This window comes from Salmo salar, chromosome ssa05 (genome assembly GCF_905237065.1).
Source record: "Salmo salar chromosome ssa05, Ssal_v3.1, whole genome shotgun sequence".
Classification (NCBI taxonomy): domain Eukaryota; kingdom Metazoa; phylum Chordata; class Actinopteri; order Salmoniformes; family Salmonidae; genus Salmo; species Salmo salar.
In genome coordinates, this window is record NC_059446.1 from 79,580,339 (window position 1) to 79,604,757 (window position 24,419).

At 44.2% G+C, this 24,419-nt stretch overlaps 1 protein-coding gene across 1 annotated transcript in view; it reads right to left on the reverse strand.

The window, feature by feature from the left end:
• Positions 1-2,025: 2,025 nt before the first annotated feature.
• Positions 2,026-24,419, reverse strand: part of LOC106574729 (serine/threonine-protein kinase Nek11-like) — a 40,999-nt gene continuing 18,605 nt past the window's right edge. Inside the window, exons 2-10 of the mRNA XM_045717760.1 lie at positions 17,392-17,510; positions 17,111-17,175; positions 15,779-15,905; positions 11,698-11,847; positions 11,415-11,493; positions 7,861-7,946; positions 4,342-4,461; positions 2,485-2,578; positions 2,026-2,133 (exon numbers count right to left, since the gene is read on the reverse strand). Of these exons, the coding sequence (XP_045573716.1) occupies positions 2,026-2,133; positions 2,485-2,578; positions 4,342-4,461; positions 7,861-7,946; positions 11,415-11,493; positions 11,698-11,847; positions 15,779-15,905; positions 17,111-17,175; positions 17,392-17,510 (948 nt within the window). The remainder of the gene's footprint in view (positions 2,134-2,484; positions 2,579-4,341; positions 4,462-7,860; positions 7,947-11,414; positions 11,494-11,697; positions 11,848-15,778; positions 15,906-17,110; positions 17,176-17,391; positions 17,511-24,419) is intronic.

Below are 24,419 nucleotides of genomic sequence, written 5' to 3' on the forward strand. Positions count from 1 at the left end.
AAGGGCACTACAGCTGCAACAGTATAACCGTTGTTGAAGTCCTATTTTCTTATTCTTACATCCTGGTCTTCACCGATCTCAGAGGATTGGGTGAAGGGCCGGCCCTGATTGGGCGTGTGATTGGGCACAGGTTAAATAACAGTCCCAGAGCACAGCAGACAATAATCTCCTAACCTCCCTAGATCCCACAGTTTATAGACAAGGTGTTTACCTGTTTATTATCGCATGTTTGTATTGGCAGTGCGGACAGATACAGAGATGGTATCCATTGATTCTTGAAGAATATAACTTAGAAATGCATCATGATCTTAGTTTAATTGTCGTACCCCATGAGAACACCAAATATAAGCTTGTTTTACTCCCATGTTTGTAAACAAAGTCAATATAAACAAAACTGTATAGCCTCAAAACATGGTTACAACTATCATTTTGATATCATGGATGATCAGTCCTTGCATCCATATCCCTGTCTATGAATTTGAGTGGTTATTTTTCTCCAGCCCCATCCCTCAGCTTTTTACCGAAACAGTGGCGGGGAGATGTACTGCAGGCCAACCAAGATGTACTGCAGGCTAACCAAGATGTACTGCAGGCTAACCAAGATGTACTGCAGGCTAACCAAGATGTACTGCAGGCCAACCAAGACGTACTGCAGGCCAACCAAGATGTACTGCAGGCCAACCAAGACGTACTGCAGGCCAACCAAGATGTACTGCAGGCCAACCAAGACGTACTGCAGGCCAACCAAGACGTACTGCAGGCCAACCAAGACGTACTGCAGGCTAACCAAGATGTACTGCAGGCCAACCAAGATGTACTGCAGGCCAACCAAGATGTACTGCAGGCTAACCAAGATGTACTGCAGGCCAACCAAGACGTACTGCAGGCTAACCAAGATGTACTGCAGGCCAACCAAGATGTACTGCAGGCCAACCAAGATGTACTGCAGGCCAACCAAGATGTACTGCAGGCTAACCAAAATGTACTGCAGGCCAACCAAGATGTACTGCAGGCCAACCAAGACGTACTGCAGGCCAACCAAGATGTACTGCAGGCCAACCAAGATGTACTGCAGGCCAACCAAGACGTACTGCAGGCCAACCAAGATGTACTGCAGGCTAACCAAGATGTACTGCAGGCCAACCAAGATGTACTGCAGGCCAACCGAGATGTACTGCAGGCCAACCAAGATGTACTGCAGGCCAACCAAGATGTACTGCAGGCCAACCAAGATGTACTGCAGGCTAACCAAGATGTACTGCAGGCCAACCAAGATGTACTGCAGGCCAACCAAGATGTACTGCAGGCCAACCAAGATGTACTGCAGGCCAACCAAGACGTACTGCATGCTAACCAAGATGTACTGCAGGCCAACCAAGATGTACTGCAGGCCAACCAAAATGTACTGCAGGCCAACCAAGATGTACTGCAGGCCAACCAAGATGTACTGCAGGCCAACCAAGATGTACTGCAGGCCAACCAAGATGTACTGCAGGCCAACCAAGACGTACTGCAGGCTAACCAAGACGTACTGCAGGCTAACCAAGATGTACTGCAGGCCAACCAAGATGTACTGCAGGCTAATCAAGATGTACTGCAGGCTAACCAAGATGTACTGCAGGCCAACCAAGATGTACTGCAGGCCAACCAAGATGTACTGCAGGCCAACCAAGATGTACTGCAGGCCAACCAAGACGTACTGCAGGCTAACCAAGATGTACTGCAGACCAACCAAGATGTACTGCAGACCAACCAAGATGTACTGCAGGCTAACCAAGATGTACTGCAGGCCAACCAAGATGTACTGCAGGACAACCAAGATGTACTGCAGACCAACCAAGATGTACTGCAGACCAACCAAGATGTACTGCAGGCTAACCAAGATGTACTGCAGGCCAACCAAGATGTACTGCAGGACAACCAAGGTGTATTGCATAAAAACATGATCTTATAGTAGGTCATCGTTAACAGAAATAAAAGGTACAAGAAGAAAGTATACTCACCACGCCCCACTGGCTCAGACATTCACATCTTGTCCTGCTGCTGCCTTCCCATTGGTTGTGAGCAACCCAGCAACCGGTAGTCCTCAGCTGTGATTGGTGCAGTCTGGTGGACTGCATCTCCTGCACTCTCCTATTGGGTGGAAGTGATGGAGTTTTCAATTCAATTAGTCAATTCAAGTATCTATTTAATTTTTTAACAAGACAAATGTTTTTTTTTTTTTTAGGGGGAGTTTCAATTATGAAGCGAGTGATTGGCTAATGAGACCATAAGGGAATACCAAACGAGGTTCACGGAGAAGGGACACCCTTAGAGTTTAATTTAACTCAGGCCAAAGAACCGGCTACTAATTGCACTTAAACAATTAGTTAATTCAAGTAATTAAAGTAGTAGAGGGTAAAAACGAAACATTTTCCATCCAATTATATGCATTATTTTCTAAGAGAGCTTTTGATTCAACTTTTAGAATTGTGTCTCTCTTACATTCAAGACGTCCAAACTGACTTTCTCTAAATGGCGGCTCCTCAGCTCCTGCATTCGGAAGTGGTTTTCCTGGTATTTTTCCTCAGCAAGTCTCCTGTAGTGTTACACTGTATTATAAACTGTCTGGTTCAAGCCCTGAATGCTGATTGGCTGACAGCCGTGGTATATCAGATTGTATACCACGGGTATGACAAAACATGTATTTTTACTGCTCTAATTACGTTGGTGACCAGTTTATAATAGCAATAAGGTACCTCGGGTTTTGTGGTATATGGCCAATATACCACGGCTAAGGACTGTATCCAGGCACTCCGCGTTGTGTCCCACTTAAGAACAGCCCTTAGCCGTGGTATATTGGCCATATATACCACACCCCCCGTGCCTTATATCTTAATATACAGGTAAATGCCAAAATAATGGAAACACTTGAGATCATGAGGGATACAAAGTATAATGAAAGCAGGTGCTTCCAAACAGGTATGGTTCCTGAGTTAAACATCCTTAGGGTCATGTATAAAAAAATATTTTGTCTACCATGGCTATTCCCCCATAGGATGACAATGCCCCCATCCATAGGACACAAGTGGTCACTAAATGATTTGATGAGCATGAAAACGATGTAAGCCATATGCCATGGCCGTCTCAGTCACCAGATCTCAACCCAATTGATCACATTGAGCCTGAGACAGCGTTTTCCACCACCATCAACAAAACACCAAATGATGGAATTTCTGGTGGAAAAAAATGGTGTCGCATCCCTCCAAGCATTCCAGATACTTGTAGAATCTATGCCAAGGTGCATTGAAGCGGTTCTGGCTCGTGGTGCCCAATGCCCTATTAAGACACTATGTTGGGGTTTCCTTTATCTTGGCAGTTACCTGTAGATGAATGATGCAACACAGTATAAAAGTGAGATGGCAGTGGGTTATGTTGATCATTAAGACTAGGAGGTCATAACACTGTAGTTATCAACCAGAAACAACAGAGTGTGGGAAAGAGAGGGAAAGAGGGAGAGAGAGGAGGAAGGACATAGATAGAGAGAAAGAGAAAATGAGAGAGAAAGAAACAAAACAGGTAGATAGAGACCCACAGAGAGAGAGAGAGAGAGAGAGAGAGAGAGAGAGAGAGAGAGAGACAGAGCGAGAGACAAAAGAGAGAAAGAGAGAGAGAGAGAGACAGAGCGAGAGACAAAAGAGAGAAAGAGAGAGAGAGAGAGACAGAGCGAGAGACAAAAGAGAGAAAGAGAGAGAGAGAGAGAGAGAGAGAGAGAGAGACAGAGCGAGAGACAAAAGAGAGAAAGAGAGAGAGAGAGAGACAGAGCGAGAGACAAAAGAGAGAAAGAGAGAGAGAGAGAGAGACAGAGCGAGAGACAAAAGAGAGAAAGAGAGAGAGAGAGAGACAGAGCGAGAGACAAAAGAGAGAGAGAGAGAGATAAAGTGAGAGGCAGAAGAGGGAGAGAGAGGGAGGGGAGAGAGGAGAGGAGAGGAGGAGAGAGAGAAGGTCATGGCTTGTATAATATATAAAAGTTGGAACTCCATAGAGCACATCAATAGCCCTGTTGCCTGGCCTGTTGTCCTTCCCATCCACCACCCCTCTGTCGCTCTCAGTACCGTTCCCTGTAGACACGTCTCCAACACAGTTCAGCCCAAGGAAACTAGGGCAGGCGAGAATGCATTTACACAAATCTCTCTTCATCTTTAAAGGGAACCCAGCCAAGCATCAGCCCCAGGAGAATCCCAACGGGACCTCACGGGCTCTATACTGGTCATGGACCAAATGACTGTGGTGTGGGCTGTGTGTGTGTGTGTGCACATGTGTGTGCGTGCGTGCGTGCGTGTGTATGTGCGGGTGTCCTACCTAAGCCTCCTGGCCTTGTCGTCGGCAGCCTGCAGCTTCCTCAGCCTCATTCTCTCCCTGGGGGTCATTCTGTCTAGTTCTGACTTCTCCCTCAGTGTCTGAAGGTGCACCTTTCTCTGCCTGTTCAAAGGGCAAAGGTCAAAGGGCAATGGTCAGAGGTTGGGAGGGCTGGAGTGTTGGCGAGTAAGATAGGTCAGAGGTCAGATACTCCTACAAACAATTACCTCTGCACTGTTAAAAACAATTGCTGCCTTAATGGGATTTTGAATTTACCATGGCAAAAAGAGATACTGTGCACAGTAAACACCTCAGTGTGGTGGATTTGATTGAATTCTAGCGTTTACCTTTTGTAGGTCACTTCCTATGTGAATGTAAATACTTCTTTCAACATGTAATGAATGTAACAAGGTCATTTAGAGTGAGATGGGCAGTAATCAGACATAAACAATATACATATGAAAGAGACGATCTAATCAAGAGGAATATTAATTGGAGACCCTGATTCAGATATGTCTACCACTGTCCTCTAACCATAACTTAAACCCTAACCATAAGCCTAAACCTAACCGAAAGCCTAACCCTCAACCTAGCTTCATGTCCACATCCTGGTTCAACCCTAGCCTCATATTACCTCGATTTACCTCGACTAACCTGTACCCCTGCACATTGACTCGGTACCGGTACCGCCTGTATATAGCCTCGTTATTGTTATTTTATTGTGTTACTTTGTTCTTGTTCTTTAGTTAATTTTTTTATTTTTAGCAACACAAAAAAAAATGCATTGTTGCTTGTAAGTAAGCATTTGATTTGATTTTAATCCTAACCCCAGCTTCATGTCCGCATATCAGCTCAACCCTAACCCGGGGTTCTCGAGCGGCGCAACGGTCTAAGGCACTGCATCTCAGTGCTAGAGGCATCACTACAGACCCTGGTTTGATTCCAGGCTGTATAACAACCGGCCTTGATTGGGAGTCCCATAGGGCGGCGCACAATTGGACCAGCGTCATCCGGGTGAGGATTTGGCCAGGGTAGGCCGTCATTGTAAATAAGAATTTGTTCTTAACTGACTTGCCTAGTTAAATAAAGGTTAAATAAAAAAATAAAAACAACCCTAGCTCCATGTCCACATCCTGGTTCAACCCTAACTTTAGACCCAACCCTAAACCTAGCTCCATGTCCACATCCTAGTTCAACCCTAACTTTAGACCCAACCCTAAACCTAGCTCCATGTCCACATCCTGGTTCAACCCTAATCTTAGACCCAACCCTAAACCTAGCTCCATGTCCACATCCTGGTTCAACCCTAATCTTAGACCCAACCCTAAACCTAGCTCCATGTCCACATCCTGGTTCAACCCTAATCTTAGACCCAACCCTAAACCTAGCTCCATGTCCACATCCTGGTTCAACCCTAATCTTAGACCCAACCCTAAACCTAGCTCTATGTCCACATCCTGGTTCAACCCTAATCTTAGACCCAACCCTAAACCTAGCTCTATGTCCACATCCTGGTTAAACCCTAACTTTAGACCCAACCCTAAACCTAGCTTCATGTCCACATCCTGGTTCAACCCTAACCTTGGACCCAACCCTAAACCTAGCATCATGTCCACATCCCAGTTCAACCATAACCCTGGCTTCAACCACAACTCTAACTCTAACTATAAGGTGTGTAGAATTCCATTCGACAAGTCATCAGGTTCAGTATGTACAAAGTGGAATAACACGATCATGTCACTGACCAGTTAATAAGCATAACATCAGATCAGAGAATCATATCATGCATAATCCCAAATTAATCACAATTTCTCACAACCATATCGCATTGTCCACATGCTACCAAGGCACCTTGGCAAGTCATTACAGATGCAGTCTGTCAGGCAACAAATGACATGATCGTGTCAATCCTAAAGAGATGGGTGTGGCTATTGCTAAGACCTAGACCTAATCTGGTCTTTCTCTGCAGCATGTTACACCTGGCTACTCTGACATACAGGAGAGTGTGTGGCCAGCTAAGCTACTGATGACAGGCACCTTCCCTGATTGGTGCCAGTTTGAATCAGTGACGGTCTGGTTTGTTTAAGAGACAGCTGCTACTAACTGTGCTTCCATGTCTGAGTGAGTGAGAAAATGTGAGTGTGAGGAAGTGAGAGAGAGAGGGAGATTGAGAGAGAGAGAGGAGAGAGGACAGAGAGAGTGAGAGAGAGCGAGATAGAGAGAGGAAGTGAGGGAGAAAGAGAGAGGGAGATTGAGAGAGAGAGAGAGAGAGAGAGGACAGACAGAGAGTGAGAGAGAGGGGGGTTATAGAGTGGGACAGAGTATGGCAATATTAGTGTGTGTTTGGGTAAATGCTTAAAAATCCCTCTGTCCCGATGCAGCCACATTGCGCTAAGCTAAGGAGCCAATGTTCATTCCTCATGTCTGAGGATGATACTGGTGTGTAACTGCAGCCACGTAGCTCTAAACTGAGGAGCCAGTGTTCATTCTTCATGTCTGAGGATGATACTGGTGTGTAACTGCAGCCACGTAGCTCTAAACTGAGGAGCCAGTGTTCATTCTTCATGTCTGAGGATGATACTGGTGTGTAACTGCAGCCACGTAGCTCTAAACTGAGGAGCCAGTGTTCATTCTTCATGTCTGAGGATGATACTGGTGTGTAACTGCAGCCACGTAGCTCTAAACTGAGGAGCCAGTGTTCATTCTTCATGTCTGAGGATGATACTGGTGTGTAACTGCAGCCACGTAGCTCTAAACTGAGGAGCCAGTGTTAATTCTTCATGTCTGAGGATGATACTGGTGTGTAACTGCAGCCACGTAGCTCTAAACTGAGGAGCCAGTGTTAATTCTTCATGTCTGAGGATGATACTGGTGTGTAACTGCAGCCACGTAGCTCTAAACTGAGGAGCCAGTGTTCATTCTTCATGTCTGAGGATGATACTGGTGTGTAACTGCAGCCACGTAGCTCTAAACTGAGGAGCCAGTGTTAATTCTTCATGTCTGAGGATGATACTGGTGTGTAACTGCAGCCACGTAGCTCTAAACTGAGGAGCCAGTGTTCATTCTTCATGTCTGAGGATGATACTGGTGTGTAACTGCAGCCACGTAGCTCTAAACTGAGGAGCCAGTGTTCATTCTTCATGTCTGAGGATGATAGTGGTGTGTAACTGCAGCCACGTAGCTCTAAACTGAGGAGCCAGTGTTAATTCTTCATGTCTGAGGATGATACTGGTGTGTAACTGCAGCCACGTAGCTCTAAACTGAGGAGCCAGTGTTCATTCTTCATGTCTGAGGATGATACTGGTGTGTAACTGCAGCCACGTAGCTCTAAACTGAGGAGCCAGTGTTCATTCTTCATGTCTGAGGATGATACTGGTGTGTAACTGCAGCCACGTAGCTCTAAACTGAGGAGCCAGTGTTCATTCTTCATGTCTGAGGATGATAGTGGTTTTAGTTCTCCCTCTTCCTTCTTAATAACCCAAACCACAGACAAACCATACAGAATATAGAGCATGTCCTTACACCGCTTTCAATATCTGTGCTGCGTCTCTTTCTCCCGCCGATGTCTTGTCTCTCAGCGTCAGACTACAGAACTTGTGTTTTAAGATCTGTAGAGAGTGAGTGAGACAGAGAAAAAGAAAGGGAGGGGGAAAGAGAGAGAGAATAAAAGAGAGAGAAAAGAAAGAGCAAGATAAAGGTTAACATTATCAATCTTATTGCTTTATTACTAACAGACTAGTATATCCCTGTCTAACTTCACCATTGTTGATATGTTTACCTCGCTTGCTCTCTCTCTCTCTCTCTTTCCCTCTCTTTTCCTCTCGTTCCCTCTCACTTCCTGTCTTTCCCTCTCACTTCCTGTATTTCCCTCTCACTTCCTGTCTTTCCCTCTCTCTTCCTTTCTTTCCCTCTGTCTTTCTCCCTCTTCCTCTCTTTCTCTTTAGAAACTCTGTGCTTTCGGCATAATAGAGGGTGGTGCCCTATCTCTATGTCCCTCATTCTCTCACTGAAATCTGTCAACAAGAGAAAAGAGGGACATGGAGGGTAAACCATTGGGGGGAGAGGGAGAGGGGGAGGGAGAGGGAGGGAGAATATTCACAGGACAATAGAAGAAACTTGCCATGGACAAATAACACCAGTCACACCACACCCTGAATACAAATAGAGGGAGAGATGGATGAGGAGGACAGGGAGAGATGGAGGAGGGAGAGCAGGAGGGAGAGGAGGAGAGATGGAGGAGGAGAGATGGAGGAGGAGGAGGGGGAGAGATGGAGGTGGAGGTGGAGAGATGGAGTAGGGAGGAGAGATAGAGGAGGAGAGATAGAGGAGGAGAGATGGAGGAGGAGAGATGGAGGAAGCAGAGGGAGAGATGGAGGAGATATGGAGGAGGGAGAGATGGAGGGAGAGATGGAGGAGATATGGAGGAGATATGGAGGAGGGAGAGATGGAGGAGGAGAGATGGAGGAAGCGGAGGGAGAGATGGAGGAGGAGAGATGGAGGAGGGAGAGATGGAGGGAGAGATGGAGGAGATATGGAGGAGGGAGAGATGGAGGAGATATGGAGGAGGGAAAGATGGAGGAGGAGAGATGGAGGAAGCAGAGGGAGAGATGGAGGAGGAGAGATGGAGGAGGGAGAAATGGAGGAGATATGGAGGAGGGAGAGATGGAGGAGGGAGAGATGGACTAGTTGGAGGGAGAGATGGAGGAGGAGAGATGGAGGAGGGAGAGATGGAGGGAGAGATGGAGGAGATATGGAGGAGGGAGAGATGGAGGAGGAGAGATGGAGGAAGCGGAGGGAGAGATGGAGGAGGAGAGATAGAGGAGGGAGAGATGGAGGAGATATGGAGGAGGGAGAGATGGAGGAGGGAGAGATGGACTAGCTGGAGGGAGAGATGGAGAAGATATGGAGGAGGAGGAGATAAAACAAGAGACATCAAAGAACCATTGTGTTTTATGTCAACACAGAACAGCCAGGCAACACCAATTACTTATACATATACTTTACATGTACATTCAGCCATAGGTGCTAGAGAGAAATGCAATACATAAAATGCAGTGCTGACAGAAAGAAAGCTCAACAGAATACATCATGTCCGGTCAGGTTACCATACTGCACAAGGCAGAAACTAAACACAGACCACCAGATGTGTATCCATGTAATGTGTACATTTACATACAGTGCCTTCGAAAAGTATTCAGATCCCTTTACTTTTTCCACATTTTGTTACGTTACAGCCTTATTCGAAAATGGATTTAAAGAAAAACAACTTCAGCAATCTACACACAATACTCCATAATAAAAAAATAAAAATAACAGAAATACATTATTTACATAAGTATTCAGACCCTTTGCTATGAGACTCTAAATTGAGCTCAGGTGCATCCTGTTTCCATTGATCATCCTTGAGATGTTTCTATAACTTGATTGGAGTCCGCATTGGTGAAATTCAATTGATCGGACATGATTTGGAAAGGCATAAACCTGTCTATATAAGGTTCCACAGTTGACAGTGCATGTCAGAGCAAAAACCAAGCCATGAGGTCGAAGGAATTGTCCGTAGAGCTGCAAGACAGGATTGTGTCGAGGCACAGATCTGGGGAAGAGTACCAAAAAAATCTCTGCAGCAGTCGGGGAAGAAGGGCCTTGGTCAGGGAGGTGACCAAGAACCCAATGGTCACTCTGAAAGAGCTCTAGAGTTCCTCTGTGGAGATGGGAGAACCTTCCAGAAGGACAACCATTTCTGCAGCACTCCACCAATCAGGCCTTTATGGTAGAGTGGCCAAACGAAATCCACACCTCAGTAAAAGGCACATGACAGCCGCTTGGAGTTTGACAAAAGGCACCTAAAGACTCTCAGACCATGAGAAACAACATTCTCTGGTCTGATGAAACCAACTCTTTGACCTGAATGCCAAGTATCACGTCTGGAGGAAACCTGGCACCATCCCTACGGTGAAGCATGATGGTGGCAGCATCATGCAGTGGGGATGTTTTTCAGCGGCATGGACTGGGAGACTAGTCAAGATCGAGGCAGAGATGAAATTAGCAAAATACAGAGAGATCCTTGATGAAAACCTGTTCCAGAGACTGGGGAGAAGGTTCACCTCCCAACAGGACAACGACCCTAAGTACACAGCCAAGACAACGCAGGAGTGGCTTCGGGACAAGTCTCTGAATGTCCTTGAGTGGCCCAGCCAGAGCCCGGACTTGAACCCGATCAAACACCTCTGGAGAGACCTGAAAATAGCTATGCAGCAAGGTTCTCCATCCAACCTGACAGAGCTTGAGAGGATCTGCAGAGAAGAATAAGAGAAACTCCCCAAATGCAGGTGTGCCAAGCTTGTAGTGTCATACCCAAGAAGACTCGAGGCTGTAATCGCTGCCAAAGGTGCTTCAACAATGTACTGAGTAAAGGGTCTGAATACTTATGTAAATGTGATTTTTCCGTTTTTTATTTTTTATAAATGAGCAAAAATGTCTAAAAACCTATTTTTGCTTTGTCATTATGGGGTATTGTGTGTAGATTGATGAGGGGGAAAAAATAAATTATGTAATACATTTTAGAATAAGGCTGTAACCTAACAAAATGTGGAAAAAGTCAAGGAGTCTGAATACTTTCCGAAGCCACTGTATATGCTTGTCAGATACAGTACATTATTTGACATCTCACATGAGCTTAGCTGGCTTTACATTTCAGTGAGCTTCATATTCCTGTCTGAGTGTGTGTGTGTGTGTGTGTGTGTGTGTGTGTGTGTGTGTGTGTGTGTGTGTGTGTGTGTGTGTGTGTGTGTGTGTGTGTGTGTGTGTGTGTGTGTGTGTGTGTCTTTCTAACCTGTCATGGTAGAAAAGGTTATGAACACAGAAAATGTGCTGTGGAAAAAAGTGAACTATGACAGGAAGTCAATTTAGCATTGAGTAAATCCAACCAGCCAGTAGGTTTGATTAGTCTGTGATTCTGGTACCATAGCTCCGCCCATTTGACCTTTGGAGCCACCCCAATCAATCAACCAATCAATCAGCTTTAGGAAGTATTTATATTGCTGTGATATGTGTTATGTTTCCAGGATAGGTCTAACCTGCATACTGTCCTCAATGAATTTTGTCTTCAGAGCTTCTGCAGCCGAGAGCCTGGATGACGGGGTTTTCTCCAGCATCCTAAAAGAGACATAGCACATGGTTCTGGATAAGTTAAGGGTTAGGGTTTGAAGCTAAGTTAAGTGTTAGGGTTTGAAGGAGGGTAAGAGACTCTTTATCCTGTATTATCCTTTTGTACACTTTGAAGCACAATGTGAGAGGTTTGAACTCTGACCTATGTGTTACTGAGTTGACCCTTACATTCTCCAGCTAATGCCTTCTCACCTTTGCATGAGTGTGTTGAGCTCCAGAGAGTAACTGGCTGTCAGTCTGGGGGTTTCTCCCTCCACTATCTTCATCACAACTGACAAGAAGTTGTGTCCTTCAAAGGCGTGTGACAGGCAACACATCTCATACAGGATACAGCCTAGGGCCCTGAAACACACACACACACACACACACACACACACACACACACACACACACACACACACACATCAGCCAACACAGTTCAAACTGGTAGTGATATCATCGACCCCTCTGGGTACACCTGCATTGGTTAAGGATATAACCAGGATCCACTGGTCCTGACCTGAAGTCCAGTCGTACGGAACAGTCGGTGCCAGTTGAGGTAACCTTTGAGGTCCCCATCCATCTGAGCAGTGATAAGGTCACCTACTGTATCAAAACTGTCATTCCATTCCATATTCATTACCTGCCCTTGGAAGGGTAGTGCGACCTGACACTCTGATCTACTGTGTAATTGAATCAATAAATCAATGTCGTCTCATATTTCCAATATGACTAATACCCCACATGGACTCTAAACAGATCAGTAAGAAGTGAGAACATTAACACATTGTCATGGTTGTCGTAGGGTTGAGACCAAGACGCAGCGGGAAAATGTACACTCATCTTCTTTTATTAAAGTGAAGAAGGAAAAACACCAAAAACGTATACAAAACACAAAACGAACTTGACAGTCTTGTCAGGCACACACAGCTAAACAAGAACAATCTCCCACAAAATACTAACACAAACACATACCTATTTATAGGACCCTCAATCAGAGGCAACTAGAAAACACCTGCCTCCAATTGAGTCCAACCCCCAATTACCTAAACATAGAAATACAAATGACTAGACTAAACATAGAAATACATTAACATACAACAGTGCCCAAAACCAAACACCCAACTACTAACACAACCAGCCCGAACCACATAAAACAAATACCCCCTGCCACGTCCTGACCAAACTACAATAACAAATAACCCCTTTTACTGGTCAGGATGTGACCGTACCCCCCCCCCCTCCCCCCCAAAGGTGCAGACCCCGGATGCACCTCACACAAATAAACAAAAATCGGGCTCGGGCCTAAGACCACCCCCTGACCAGTCCACTCCTCCCAAATACCTCGGCCTGACACATATCACTGTAGACCCTGTACTATATTCTATGAGCTCTAGACTGTAGGACGATTCTATGAGCTCTGGACTGTAGGACGACTCTAGGAGCTGTGGACTGTAGGCAGACCCACTTGGTTCCGGGCTGTAGGCCGTCTCACTCGGTTCCTGACTGTAAGCCATCTCACTCGGTTCCTGACTGTAGGTCATCTCACTCGGTTCCAGACTGTAGGCCGTCTCACTCGGTTCCTGACTGTAAGCCATCTCACTCGGTTCCTGACTGTAGGTCGTCTCACTCGGTTCCTGACTGTAGGTCGTCTCACTCGGTTCCGGACTGTAGGCCGTCTCACTCGGTTCCGGACTATACACTGTTGCCGGATACTCTGGACAGGGTACTGTTGCCGGATACTCTAGACGGGGTACTGTTGCCGGATACTCTGGACGGGGTACTGTTGCCGGATACTCTGGACGGGGCACTGTCGTCGGACACTCTGGACGGGGCACTGTCGTCAGACCCTCTGGACGGGGTACTGTCGTCGGATACTCTGGACGGGGCACTGTCGTCGGATACTCTGGACGGGGCACTGTCGTCGGACACTCTGGACGGGGTACTGTCGTCGGAAACTCTGGACGGGGCACTGTCGTCGGACCCTCTGGACGGGGCACTGTCGTCGGACGCTCTGGATGGGGCACTGTCGTCGGACGCTCTGGACGGGGCACTGTCGTCGGACACTCTGGACGGGGCACTGTCGTCGGACCCTCTGGACGGGGTACTGTCGTCGGACACTCTGGACGGGGCACTGTCGTCGGACACTCTGGACGGGGCACTGTCGTCGGACACTCTGGACGGGGCACTGTCGTCGGACACTCTGGACGGGGTACTGTCGTCGGACACTCTGGACGGGGCACTGTACATTAACATAGAACAGTGCCCAAAACCCGGAATAATAAATCAAACACCCAACTACTAACACTACCAGCCCGAACCACATAAAACAAATACCCCCTGCCACGTCCTGACCAAACTACAATAACAAATAACCCCTTTTACTGGTCAGGACGTGACACACATCTGGTAATGGAACTGTACACATCTTCTATTGAGGTGTAATAAAGCTCCCTTCTCCTGCAGGTTGTTTGGCATCAAAGGAAAGTGGCCATGAATAAACAGATTAGATGGGAGAATAATAATAGCCCGCCAGACATATGTGAATGAATATACTAGCTCCCGTTATTACTCTTGATGGATTAGAGAGATAACCAAACGATGACAGGAAGAAGATGGAAGTTAGAGAGTTAAAGGTATTATTTGTCAATCATCCACCTCTTTGTCTTTAATATCACTCCCTCTTAATCTCTTGTTTTATTGCATCCTGCCACACAGTACACCAGAACAACAATGCAAGTAATACAAATGGACAGAGTGATTCTACAATGAATATGAATGTATTCAGATACCATAACGGAGGATAATCAAACAATATCATCTACATTTCCCTGGAAGCCTCCATCTTATTTTCCATATCAAATGTTCCATTGTTTTTATATCAAGTAATAATTGTATTATTTGATGTAAAATAAGAAGAAGGGATTGGGAAGAGGAGTGGACATCCATGTATTACAGGGATTTCAAACATCTATCACCAGTCATTGTCTCATTGTGACCTAACAGAGTTGTGACTCTACTTGTTGCTCTAATCCTCGTACTCTTTCTACTGTGGTACAGTAGAGCGGTCGAGGCGTGAGGTGACCACTTCCTCTCTCATTAGTGTGGTCTATGGGAAGAGACGCTGAGCCTTGCGGAGTGAGGAGGAGTGGGAGGCAACAGACTACCCAGAGGGCTGTGTATCAGTGTCTGAGATCACCACCATCTCCTCAATTGGCTTCTTGTTCTCTTCCTCTCTGTCCGTCTCTCTTCCTCTCTGTCGGATAAAATAAGCCAATTTTCCACTCCCACTCTGGGATTAGTGGTAATTTCCTCTTGAAAACAGATGAATAGGGAAAGAAGGGAGGAAGGAAGGCCAGGGGTGGAACGTAGCTGCTGGCAGCTGGGAGGGATAGTGCAGAGTTGCCAGTGCTTTTGTCTCCATTCAGTACTATGTTCTACCGGCTGTACTTATTTTTCTCCAAGAAATCAGATTCTTCTTCATGAATAACTTCTCAAAAAGACTATTATTTGAAACCATGGAGCACTGGTGCTGAAGGAAGTCATGAACAGTTACCACTGTTGCATTCTTTTCAAAGAACTTTGAGTTCAGTAGATGCTTGCACTTCAGACTGCAGTGAAAAATGAGGGATCTATAGTCGGTCTTGGTATTAAAGGTGTTCTTTATGCTCTCCTGCTGATCAGACCAACGCCCGTATCGACTCCATTCATCATTATACATGAATCCTTTTCTACCCCTCTTCTACACTTCATTACTCATCACATATTCCAGTCCATATCCAAAGTGCCTCTTAGCCATGCTCCTTTTGGACTGCTTTGAAGTGAGTAGCAAGTTCTCAGGAAATGCCAGCCAAATCTCACAATGAGAGTCTGCCTTGATACGTGACAGCATTACACAGCATTCTGAACTCAGCACCTGTAGCCTTAGCAGGAAGCAGAGAGACGGAGGAGGAAACTGGATGTCAACAACTCTCTTGAGGTTCGGAGGGGTATGAGAATCAAAAAAGAACTCATCTTCAAAACGCAGAGCTCTAAAGGTGTTTGCTTCATTAAAAGTTTTAAACATGACAAACATTCACATAATAAAACTTGTGGTGGCTGCCGCAACACAAAACAAGCGTTACAAGTGTTAAGAAAGTTACTACACACATAAACAAACAGTGCAGCATCAAGATAAATGTCAATGTCCACTCATCGTTCAACCTATCTAACCTTACCTTTCTTTACATTTGAACTTTAACCTAACTTTGACCTTTCTGTCTTTGAGCCTCAGTGTGCTGCTCCACCTTCCTACCAAATATCAGACTTGGAGTCGTAACCGTGGTGGTTCAGTACTTCAGGGCTCATGTAGTAAGGCGTGCCCGTGAAGGTGGTGGCCAGGTCACATGACCGCATCAGCAGACAGGACACCCCAAAATCACCTGAACAGAGGAAGAGCAACACTTATAATAATAATATATTATATTATATTTGTAGAGTGCAATTTGCATAAGGTAGGAAACAAAACAAAGAACAATAAACAGCAACAATACATTACCTAATAATGCTAAATCTAGACTAAGCAGAGGAATTTATCAAGCATTATGAGGTGATTATTTCCAAATTGGAACCTGTTCCTATTTCCTGTGCCCTCATTGATCCCATCTGAAAGGACCAGGGGGGTGGGTGTGAGCACTATGCAGAAGGACAATAAAAAGGCTGAAAGAAGTGTCCGCCATATTGCTTTCACCTATCCAGTCCTCTTTCGAATGACAAGGATGAGTCATCATAGGAAGAGGAAAGAAAGACAGTTTTCTGTTTGGAATTGAACTATTAGCACATTAAAGTAGACCGTTTTCTGTTTGGAATTGAACCATTAGCACATTAAAGTAGACCGTTTTCTGTTTGGAATTGAACCATTAGCACATGTTCTGTTTGGAATTGAACCATTAGCACATTAAAGTAGACCGTTTTCTGTTTGGAATTGAACCATTAGCACATGTTCTGTTTGGAATTGAACCATTAGCACATTAAAGTAGACCGTTTTCTGTTTGGAATTGAGCCATTAGCACATTAAAGTAGACCGTTTTCTGTTTGGAATTGAACCATTAGCACATGTTCTGTTTGGAATTGAACCATTAGCACATTAAAGTAGACCGTTTTCTGTTTGGAATTGAACCATTAGCACATGTTCTGTTTGGAATTGAACCATTAGCACATTAAAGTAGACCGTTTTCTGTTTGGAATTGAACCATCAGCACATTTTCCGTTTGGAATTGAAACCATTAGCACATTAAAGTGCATGCCCTTATTATGTTCTATTGTCTTAATTTGATTAAGTGAATTACATATTTGATCTAAATCTTGTAAGCAAACAACTGGCAGTGATTTACACAGTGGGCTACAGATGGTGTGCTGTGCATAAACTGTGTGCTGTGTATAAACTGTGTGCTGTGTATAAACTGTGTGTAATTTCAACAGTTTTGTATTCATCCATTACCTTTGTAGATAATTGTATGCCGCAGACATATGGAGAGAGCCTTTGAATTTAACAGGCGTGACACAGCCTCCCTGCACTTTTAAGGACTAGCAAAGATTTCAAACAAACAAAAAAACTCCCATGGGCCCCTGCTGCATTGGAACTCACCGATTTTAACTATGTTCCTTTTCAGGAAGATATTTTTGGCCTTCAGATCTCTGTGGAGGATGCGCCTGGGACAGAGGAGGCAGGACAAACAGATATCAGCAGACAGGCAGACAGGCAGGAGTACAATAAAGAAATAAACCTTGCACAATGCAATCATGATACTTTGAAGTCCAAAATATATCCTTGTTTAGATCCCTGTGGTTCTTAGACCTCCCCCTTATGTACTCTTCATTTTTGACCAATGGAGTCTTGGACTTTAAAAGTATAAATACAGTATGAACATGTTATGCATGTAGTGGAGTCCAAGCAGCAGCTGGATCAGCCAATCGGTGACCTGGGTCTCAGGCAAGCTCTGCCCTGCTTCTCTCACTTCCTCCAGATGACAGTCCAAGTCCCTGTCCTAGAGCATAGAATATTATAGCAACAGACTCAGATATTCATACAGATACCCACATCACAATAAATGCATGCAAGTGTACACAGGTGCATGCACGCACACACCCACCAACACACTATTGTTGATACACATTGTGGAAAACCTTTTGCAAAATACCCATTCCGATACGTCCATGAGTTCATTAAATTCCATTCTGGGGGAAATGTGCATCAACTCTAACTGTAAGAGCTAAGTGCATCAACACTAAGAGAGCTCTGAATCATCGTCTCTATTTTACACTCCAGACAGAACGGTCCTCTGTCAGCTGCCATTGTGACCATTTAACTGTCTGTGAGGATAAGCTGGAATGAGATCTGAGCTGGCTTCATTCTCTCTAATGGGACTTCCAGAGAGAACAGAACAGCACCAGTGAACTTCTTAATGGAACTGTAGGGGTGTGGGACGGGTAATGTCCTCACTGGTTCATTCTGAGAGGCACTGAGTAGGTTATGATGCTCTGCCAGTGTGCTTGTGTGTGTGTGTGTGTGTGTGTGTGTGTGTGTGTGTGTGTGTGTGTGTGTGTGTGTGTGTGTGTGTGTGTGTGTGTGTGTGTGTGTGTGTGTGTGTGTGTGTATATGGGGGGTGATGGAACAACATAAGCTGTATCTGTGTCAGGTAGGTCTGTCCTCGGCTAAAAATGCTTTAAGCAAACTGTTTCATTAAATAATTAAGACACAGAAATGACTAGAGGGAGTCCGACTGCAATTGATTTGATTATGCCTCCTGGATCAGACTTGCTGCGCTGTGTTAAAAACAAGTGTGACTAGCACCCGTTGTCTCTCTCCTCGCTGCTGCAGCGACCACCACAGAACATCAACACTGTGTATCGTGCTGTCCGTGTTGCTGCAACATAATTACAGCCATTTCTGACTGAAAAGTTCTGTTACCGAAATTCCTAATTTGTTTAGGAAAAACATTCCCTATTCCCTCAACCCTTGCTCTCTTTACGTGACACATGTATGCATCGCATGCACGTGACTTATAGGGCCTGACCTATAGCATATTATAATCACATCAATAAATTGGTTATAACAAGCTCTGAACACTGTAACGCATGACAGCAAAATGGATGCACAGGATGTGACAAACAAACTTGATACGGGGGAATGTTTACTGGTTGCTCAGGAGGTAAAAGGGGAGTTCAGATGTGTGGAATAAATTTGACAAGTTGTGGAAAATACTGGAGATAAAGAAAAAGAAGGTAAGGAGCATGCGCTTCATGCATATTATGTGTGCCAAACAGGTGCTGTTAGATTACAATAAAACATTTCTTACCATTTGGAACAATGTAAACAACATAAAATAAATTACAAGCATAATTTTAGTTTTAGTTTCCATTTTAGTTTTTTTCTTGTAAAGCCTTTCTATACAGCAAAAACTAAAAACAGTCACATTTATTCGTGAACGCAATTTACGAAATGGGTCAGTTTAGGCCTATTTCTTGCAGTAGCCTATATAAGTGTTGAAATATAGGCCTAAGGCCTCAGTAAGTTACAGTATTTAGACTAAACAGAATGCGCTCTTAGGCCTACAGCTCGATGGTGGTTATACAAGGCTGCTATACTAAGCCATGACTTATTATTATAATGCTGATCATAATAATAGTAATAATAACAAGAAGGAGATCAAGGAAAAAGGAGGGTTATTTTTAATAAATATAATTTTGGGGACAATTTGGAACAGAGTAAACAACATTAAATAAATGATAAATAATGCCAGAGAGGCTGGTCTAATGAAAAAAAGTGTAAAGCCTTTATTACAGCACAGCAAAGATTAAAAACAGAGGAATTTGTGGAATTGTTTATCCGACACGTGGTTGTGTGAGGCTTATTGCTCACAGAATCAGTAGGCTATTAATCAAACAGTCAAACAGACAACAGAAGCAGGATCTGTGTTATTTCTGTAGATATAAATGGAAGATTTACAAAGCCAGGCATATTTAACAGTAAAACTGTTGATTATAGACCTAATTAAGTTGGGGTTTCCTCTCTCCTCACTTTTCTTAGACAATTATGGCTGCTTTCTTGGCTCCTAACTCCACTGCTGTCTCGGCCGCATTGTTCTCAACGCCAATATGCTGGTTAACTTTGCTATTATGCACATAGCAACATGGTCTAGGAAAAAAAAAACGCAAATTCAACAGCACACTGATGTGTTTCAGAACCTGATGTGTTTCAGGACAGTAACCACTATCCAACGTGGGAGAAAGCGCATTTGTTATAAAATAATATCATTTTGATTTGTGTTGCACCTGTGACGTTTGTCATTAAAGGTAGACCAAGGCGCAATTTGAGTTGGGTTCATCATACTTAATTTTCAATGTGAACCAGCAAAAACAATGAACAATACAACGAACGAAAAGCTAGGCGTGCAAACACATGCAACACAAAGACAAGATCCCACAACTGACTGTGGGAAAAAGGGCTGCCTAAGTATGATTCCCAATCAGAGACAACGAATGACAGCTGCCTCTGATTGGAAACCATACTCGGCCAATCAAAGAAAAAGACAACATAGACATACAACACATAGAATGCCCACCCCATGTCACACCCTGACCTAACCAAACAGAGAATAACGGCTCTCTCAGGTCAGGGCGTGACAGCACCATGGTTCTTACATAATATAACCATACACAATTTAATCTGCAAATCTGTTAGACTGATGGACTGTGCCATTCCCACGGCCTCCACAATGGATCAGTCCACTCAGACAGGCGCCAATCAGACAGGTGTCTTGTACATAATTTTTTGAGAAAGACTGTAAAACAGGTCCCCTACCTGCTGTAATCTAGTAGGATAAAGACTGGAGAACAGGACCCGTACCTGCTGTAATCTACTGTAGTAGGAGAAAGCCTGGAGTACAGGACCCCTACCTGCTGTAATCTACTGTAGTAGGAGAAAGACTGGAGGACAGGACCCCTACCTACTGTAATCTAGTAGGAGAAAGACTGGAGGACAGGACCCCTACCTGCTGTAATCTAGTAGGATAAAGACTGGAGAACAGGACCCGTACCTGCTGTAATCTAGTAGGAGAAAGACTGGAGAACAGGACCCGTACCTGCTGTAATCTAGTAGGAGAAAGACTGGAGAACAGGACCCGTACCTGCTGTAATCTACTGTAGTAGGAGAAAGACTGGAGAACAGGACCCCTACCTGCTGTAATCTACTGTAGTAGGAGAAAGACTGGAGGACAGGACCCCTACCTGCTGTAATCTAGTAGGAGAAAGACTGGAGAACAGGACCCGTACCTGCTGTAATCTACTGTAGTAGGAGAAAGACTGGAGGACAGGACCCCTACCTGCTGTAATCTAGTAGGAGAAAGACTGGAGGACAGGACCCCTACCTGCTGTAATCTAGTAGGAGAAAGACTGGAGGACAGGACCCGTACCTGCTGTAATCTAGTAGGAGAAAGACTAGAAGACAGGACCCCTACCTGCTGTAATCTAGGGGGGGGGGGGGGTCCTCCACATGTACGAATCACATTTTTACTAATACTGTAGAACTTTGTCCTAGAGCTGTATCCGTACCCATTGGATGCAGTGATCACAATATAGTGGCTATATCCAGGAAAGCCAAAGTTCCAACAGCTGAGCCTAAAATAAGGTATAAGAGATCATACAAAATATTTTGCTGTGACTCCTTTGTGATTGATGTAAAAAATATTTGTTGGTCTGATGTGATTAATAAAGAGCATCCAGACACTGTACTTGATTAATTTCTTAACTTGCTTCTTCCAATTATTGATAAACATGCACCTGTTAAGAAACTGACTGTCACGACTTCCGCCGAGGTCGGGTCCTCTCCTTGTTTGGGCGGCGCTCGGCGGTCAGCGTCGCCGGTCTTCTAGCCATCATCAATCCACTTTTCATTTTCCATTTGTTTTGTCTTGTTTTCCTCACACCTGGTTCAATCCCCTCAATCACTTGTTGTGTATTTAACCCTCTGTTCCCCCCATGTCTTTGTGTGGGATTGTTTATTGTTTGATGTATGCGCACGTTAGACTGATTCCGCTGGGTTATGTCAACCCGTATTGTATTTTGTGTTTGTTGTGCCGTGTGTTTTTGGTTCGCCTAAATAAAATGCTCCGTTTGCTACCCAATATCTGCTCTCCTGCGCCTGACTCCCGTACAGCCATTTACGCATACCTGACACTGACTGTTAGAACTGTTAAGGCTCCATGGATTGATGAGAACTTGAAAAACTGCATGGTTGAAAGAGATGGGGCAAAAGGAGTGGTTAAATAAGTCTGTCTCAACAAAAAGAAGAAGAAACTGTATTAGGAAGCGAGATCAATGATATACATTAAATGAAATTATGGGCAGAAAGACAAATTCAACTCCATCTTTTATCGAATCAGATGGCTTATTCATCACAAAACCATTTGATGTTGCCAACCATTTTAATGATTACTTCATTGGCAAAGTGGGCAGACTTAGGAAGGAAATGTCAACAACGAACCGTGAGCCATCGTATTCATGCATAAAAAAAACAAATAATGAAAGAAAAGCATTGCAAGTTAGAATTTTGTAAAGTAAGGAGAGGTGGAAAAATTATTGTTAACGATCAATAATGACAAACCTCCTGGCATTGACAACTTAGATGGAAAGCTACTGAGGATGGTAGCTGACTCTATAGCCTCTCCTATCTCTTCGATTATAATCACAGTTGTGTATATCCCGCCCCAATCAGACACATCAACGGCCCTGAAAGAACTACATTTGACTCTATGTAAACTGGAAACCACATATCCTGAGGCTGCATTTATTGTGGCTGGGAATTTTAACAAGGATAATCTGAAAACAAGGCTCCCTAAATTTTATCAGCATATCGAATGCGCGACCCGGGCTGGCAAAACCCTGGATCATTATTATTCTAACTTCCGCGATGCATATAAAGCCCTCCCCCGCCCTCCTTTCAGAAAATCTGAGCACGACTCCATTTTGTCGCTCCCAGCCTATAGACAGAAACTAAAACAGGAAGCACCCGTGCTCAGGTCTGTTCAACGCTGGTCCGAACAATCGGATTCCACGCTTCAAGATTTCAACGATCACATGGACTGGGATATGTTCCGCATAGCATCGGACAATAACAGTGATGAATACGCAAATTTGGTGAGCGAGTTTATTAGCAAGTGCATCGGTGATGTTGTACCCATAGTGTCTATTAAAACATTCCCCAAACAGAAACAGTGGATTGATGGCAGCATTCGCGCAAAACTGAAAGCGCGAACCACTGCTTTTAACCTGTTAGGGCTAGGGGGCAGTATTGACACGGCCGGATAAAAAACGTACCCGATTTAATCTGGTTACTACTCCTGCCCAGTAACTAGAATATGCATATAATTATTGGCTTTGGATAGAAAACACCCTACATTTTCTAAAACTGTTTGAATGGTGTCTGTGAGTATAACAGAACTCATATGGCAGGCAAAAACCTGAGACGATTCCATGCAGGAAGTGGCCTGTCTGACAAGTTGTTGTTCATCTTGGCTCTTTTTATTGAAGACTGAGGATCTTTGCTGTAACGTGACACTTCCTACGGCTCCCATAGGCTCTCAGAGCCCGGGAAAAAGCTGAATGATATCGAGGCAGCCTCTGGCTGAAACACATTATCGCTTTTGGCAAGTGGCCGATCAGAGAACAATAGGCTTAGGCGCGTGCCCGAGTCGACCCCATGCTTTATTTTCTTTCGTCTGTTTACCTAACTGCAGATTCCCGGTCGGAATATTATCGCTTTTTTACAAGAAAAATGGCATAAAAATTGATTTTAAACAGCGGTTGACATGCTTCGAAGTACGGTAATGGAATATTTACAATTTTTTTGTCACGACATGCGCCATGCTCGTCACCCTTATTTACCCTTTCGGATAGTGTCTTGAATGCACGAACAAAACGCCGCTATTTGGATATAACAATGGATTATTTGGGACCAAACCAACATTTGTTATTGAAGTAGAAGTCCTGGGAGTGCATTCTGACGAAGAACAGCAAAGGTAATAACATTTTTCTTATAGTAAATCTGACTTTGGTGAGTGCTAAACTTGCTGGGTGTCTAAATAGCTAGCCCTGTGATGCCGGGCTATCTACTTAGAATATTGCAAAATGTGCTTTCATCGAAAAGCTATTTTAAAATCGGACATATCGAGTGCATAGAGGAGTTCTGTATCTATAATTCTTAAAATAATTGTTACGTTTTTTGTGAACGTTTATCATAATTTAGTAAATTCACCAGCAGTGTTCGGTCAGAATGCTAGTCACATGCTAGTCACATGCTAATGTAAAAAGCTGGTTTTTGATATAAATATGAACTTGATGGAACAAAACATGCATGTATTGTATAACATAATGTCCTAGGGTTGTCATCTGATGAAGATCATCAAAGGTTAGTGCTGCATTTAGCTGTGGTTTGGGTTTATGTGACATTATATGCTAGCTTGAAAAATGGGTGTCTGATTATTTCTGGCAGGGTACTCTGCTGACATAATCTAATGTTTTGCTTTCGTTGTAAAGCCTTTTTGAAATCGGACAGTGTGGTTAGATTAACGAGAGTCTTGTCTTTAAAATGGTGTAAAATAGTCATATGTTTGAAAAATTGAAGTTTTTGCATTTTTGAGGTATTTGAATATCGCGCCACGAGATTACACTGGCTGTTGAGTAGGTGGGACGCTTGCGGTTAATCAGAGCAAGGTGACCGGAAACATGACCGAATACAAACAGTGTAGCTATTCCCTCCGCAAGGCAATCAAACAAGCTAAGCGTCAGTATAGAGACAAAGTAGAGTCGCAATTCAACGGCTCAGACACAAAAGGTATGTGGCAGGGTCTACAGTCAATCACGGACTACAAAAGTAAAACCAGCCCCATTGCGGACCA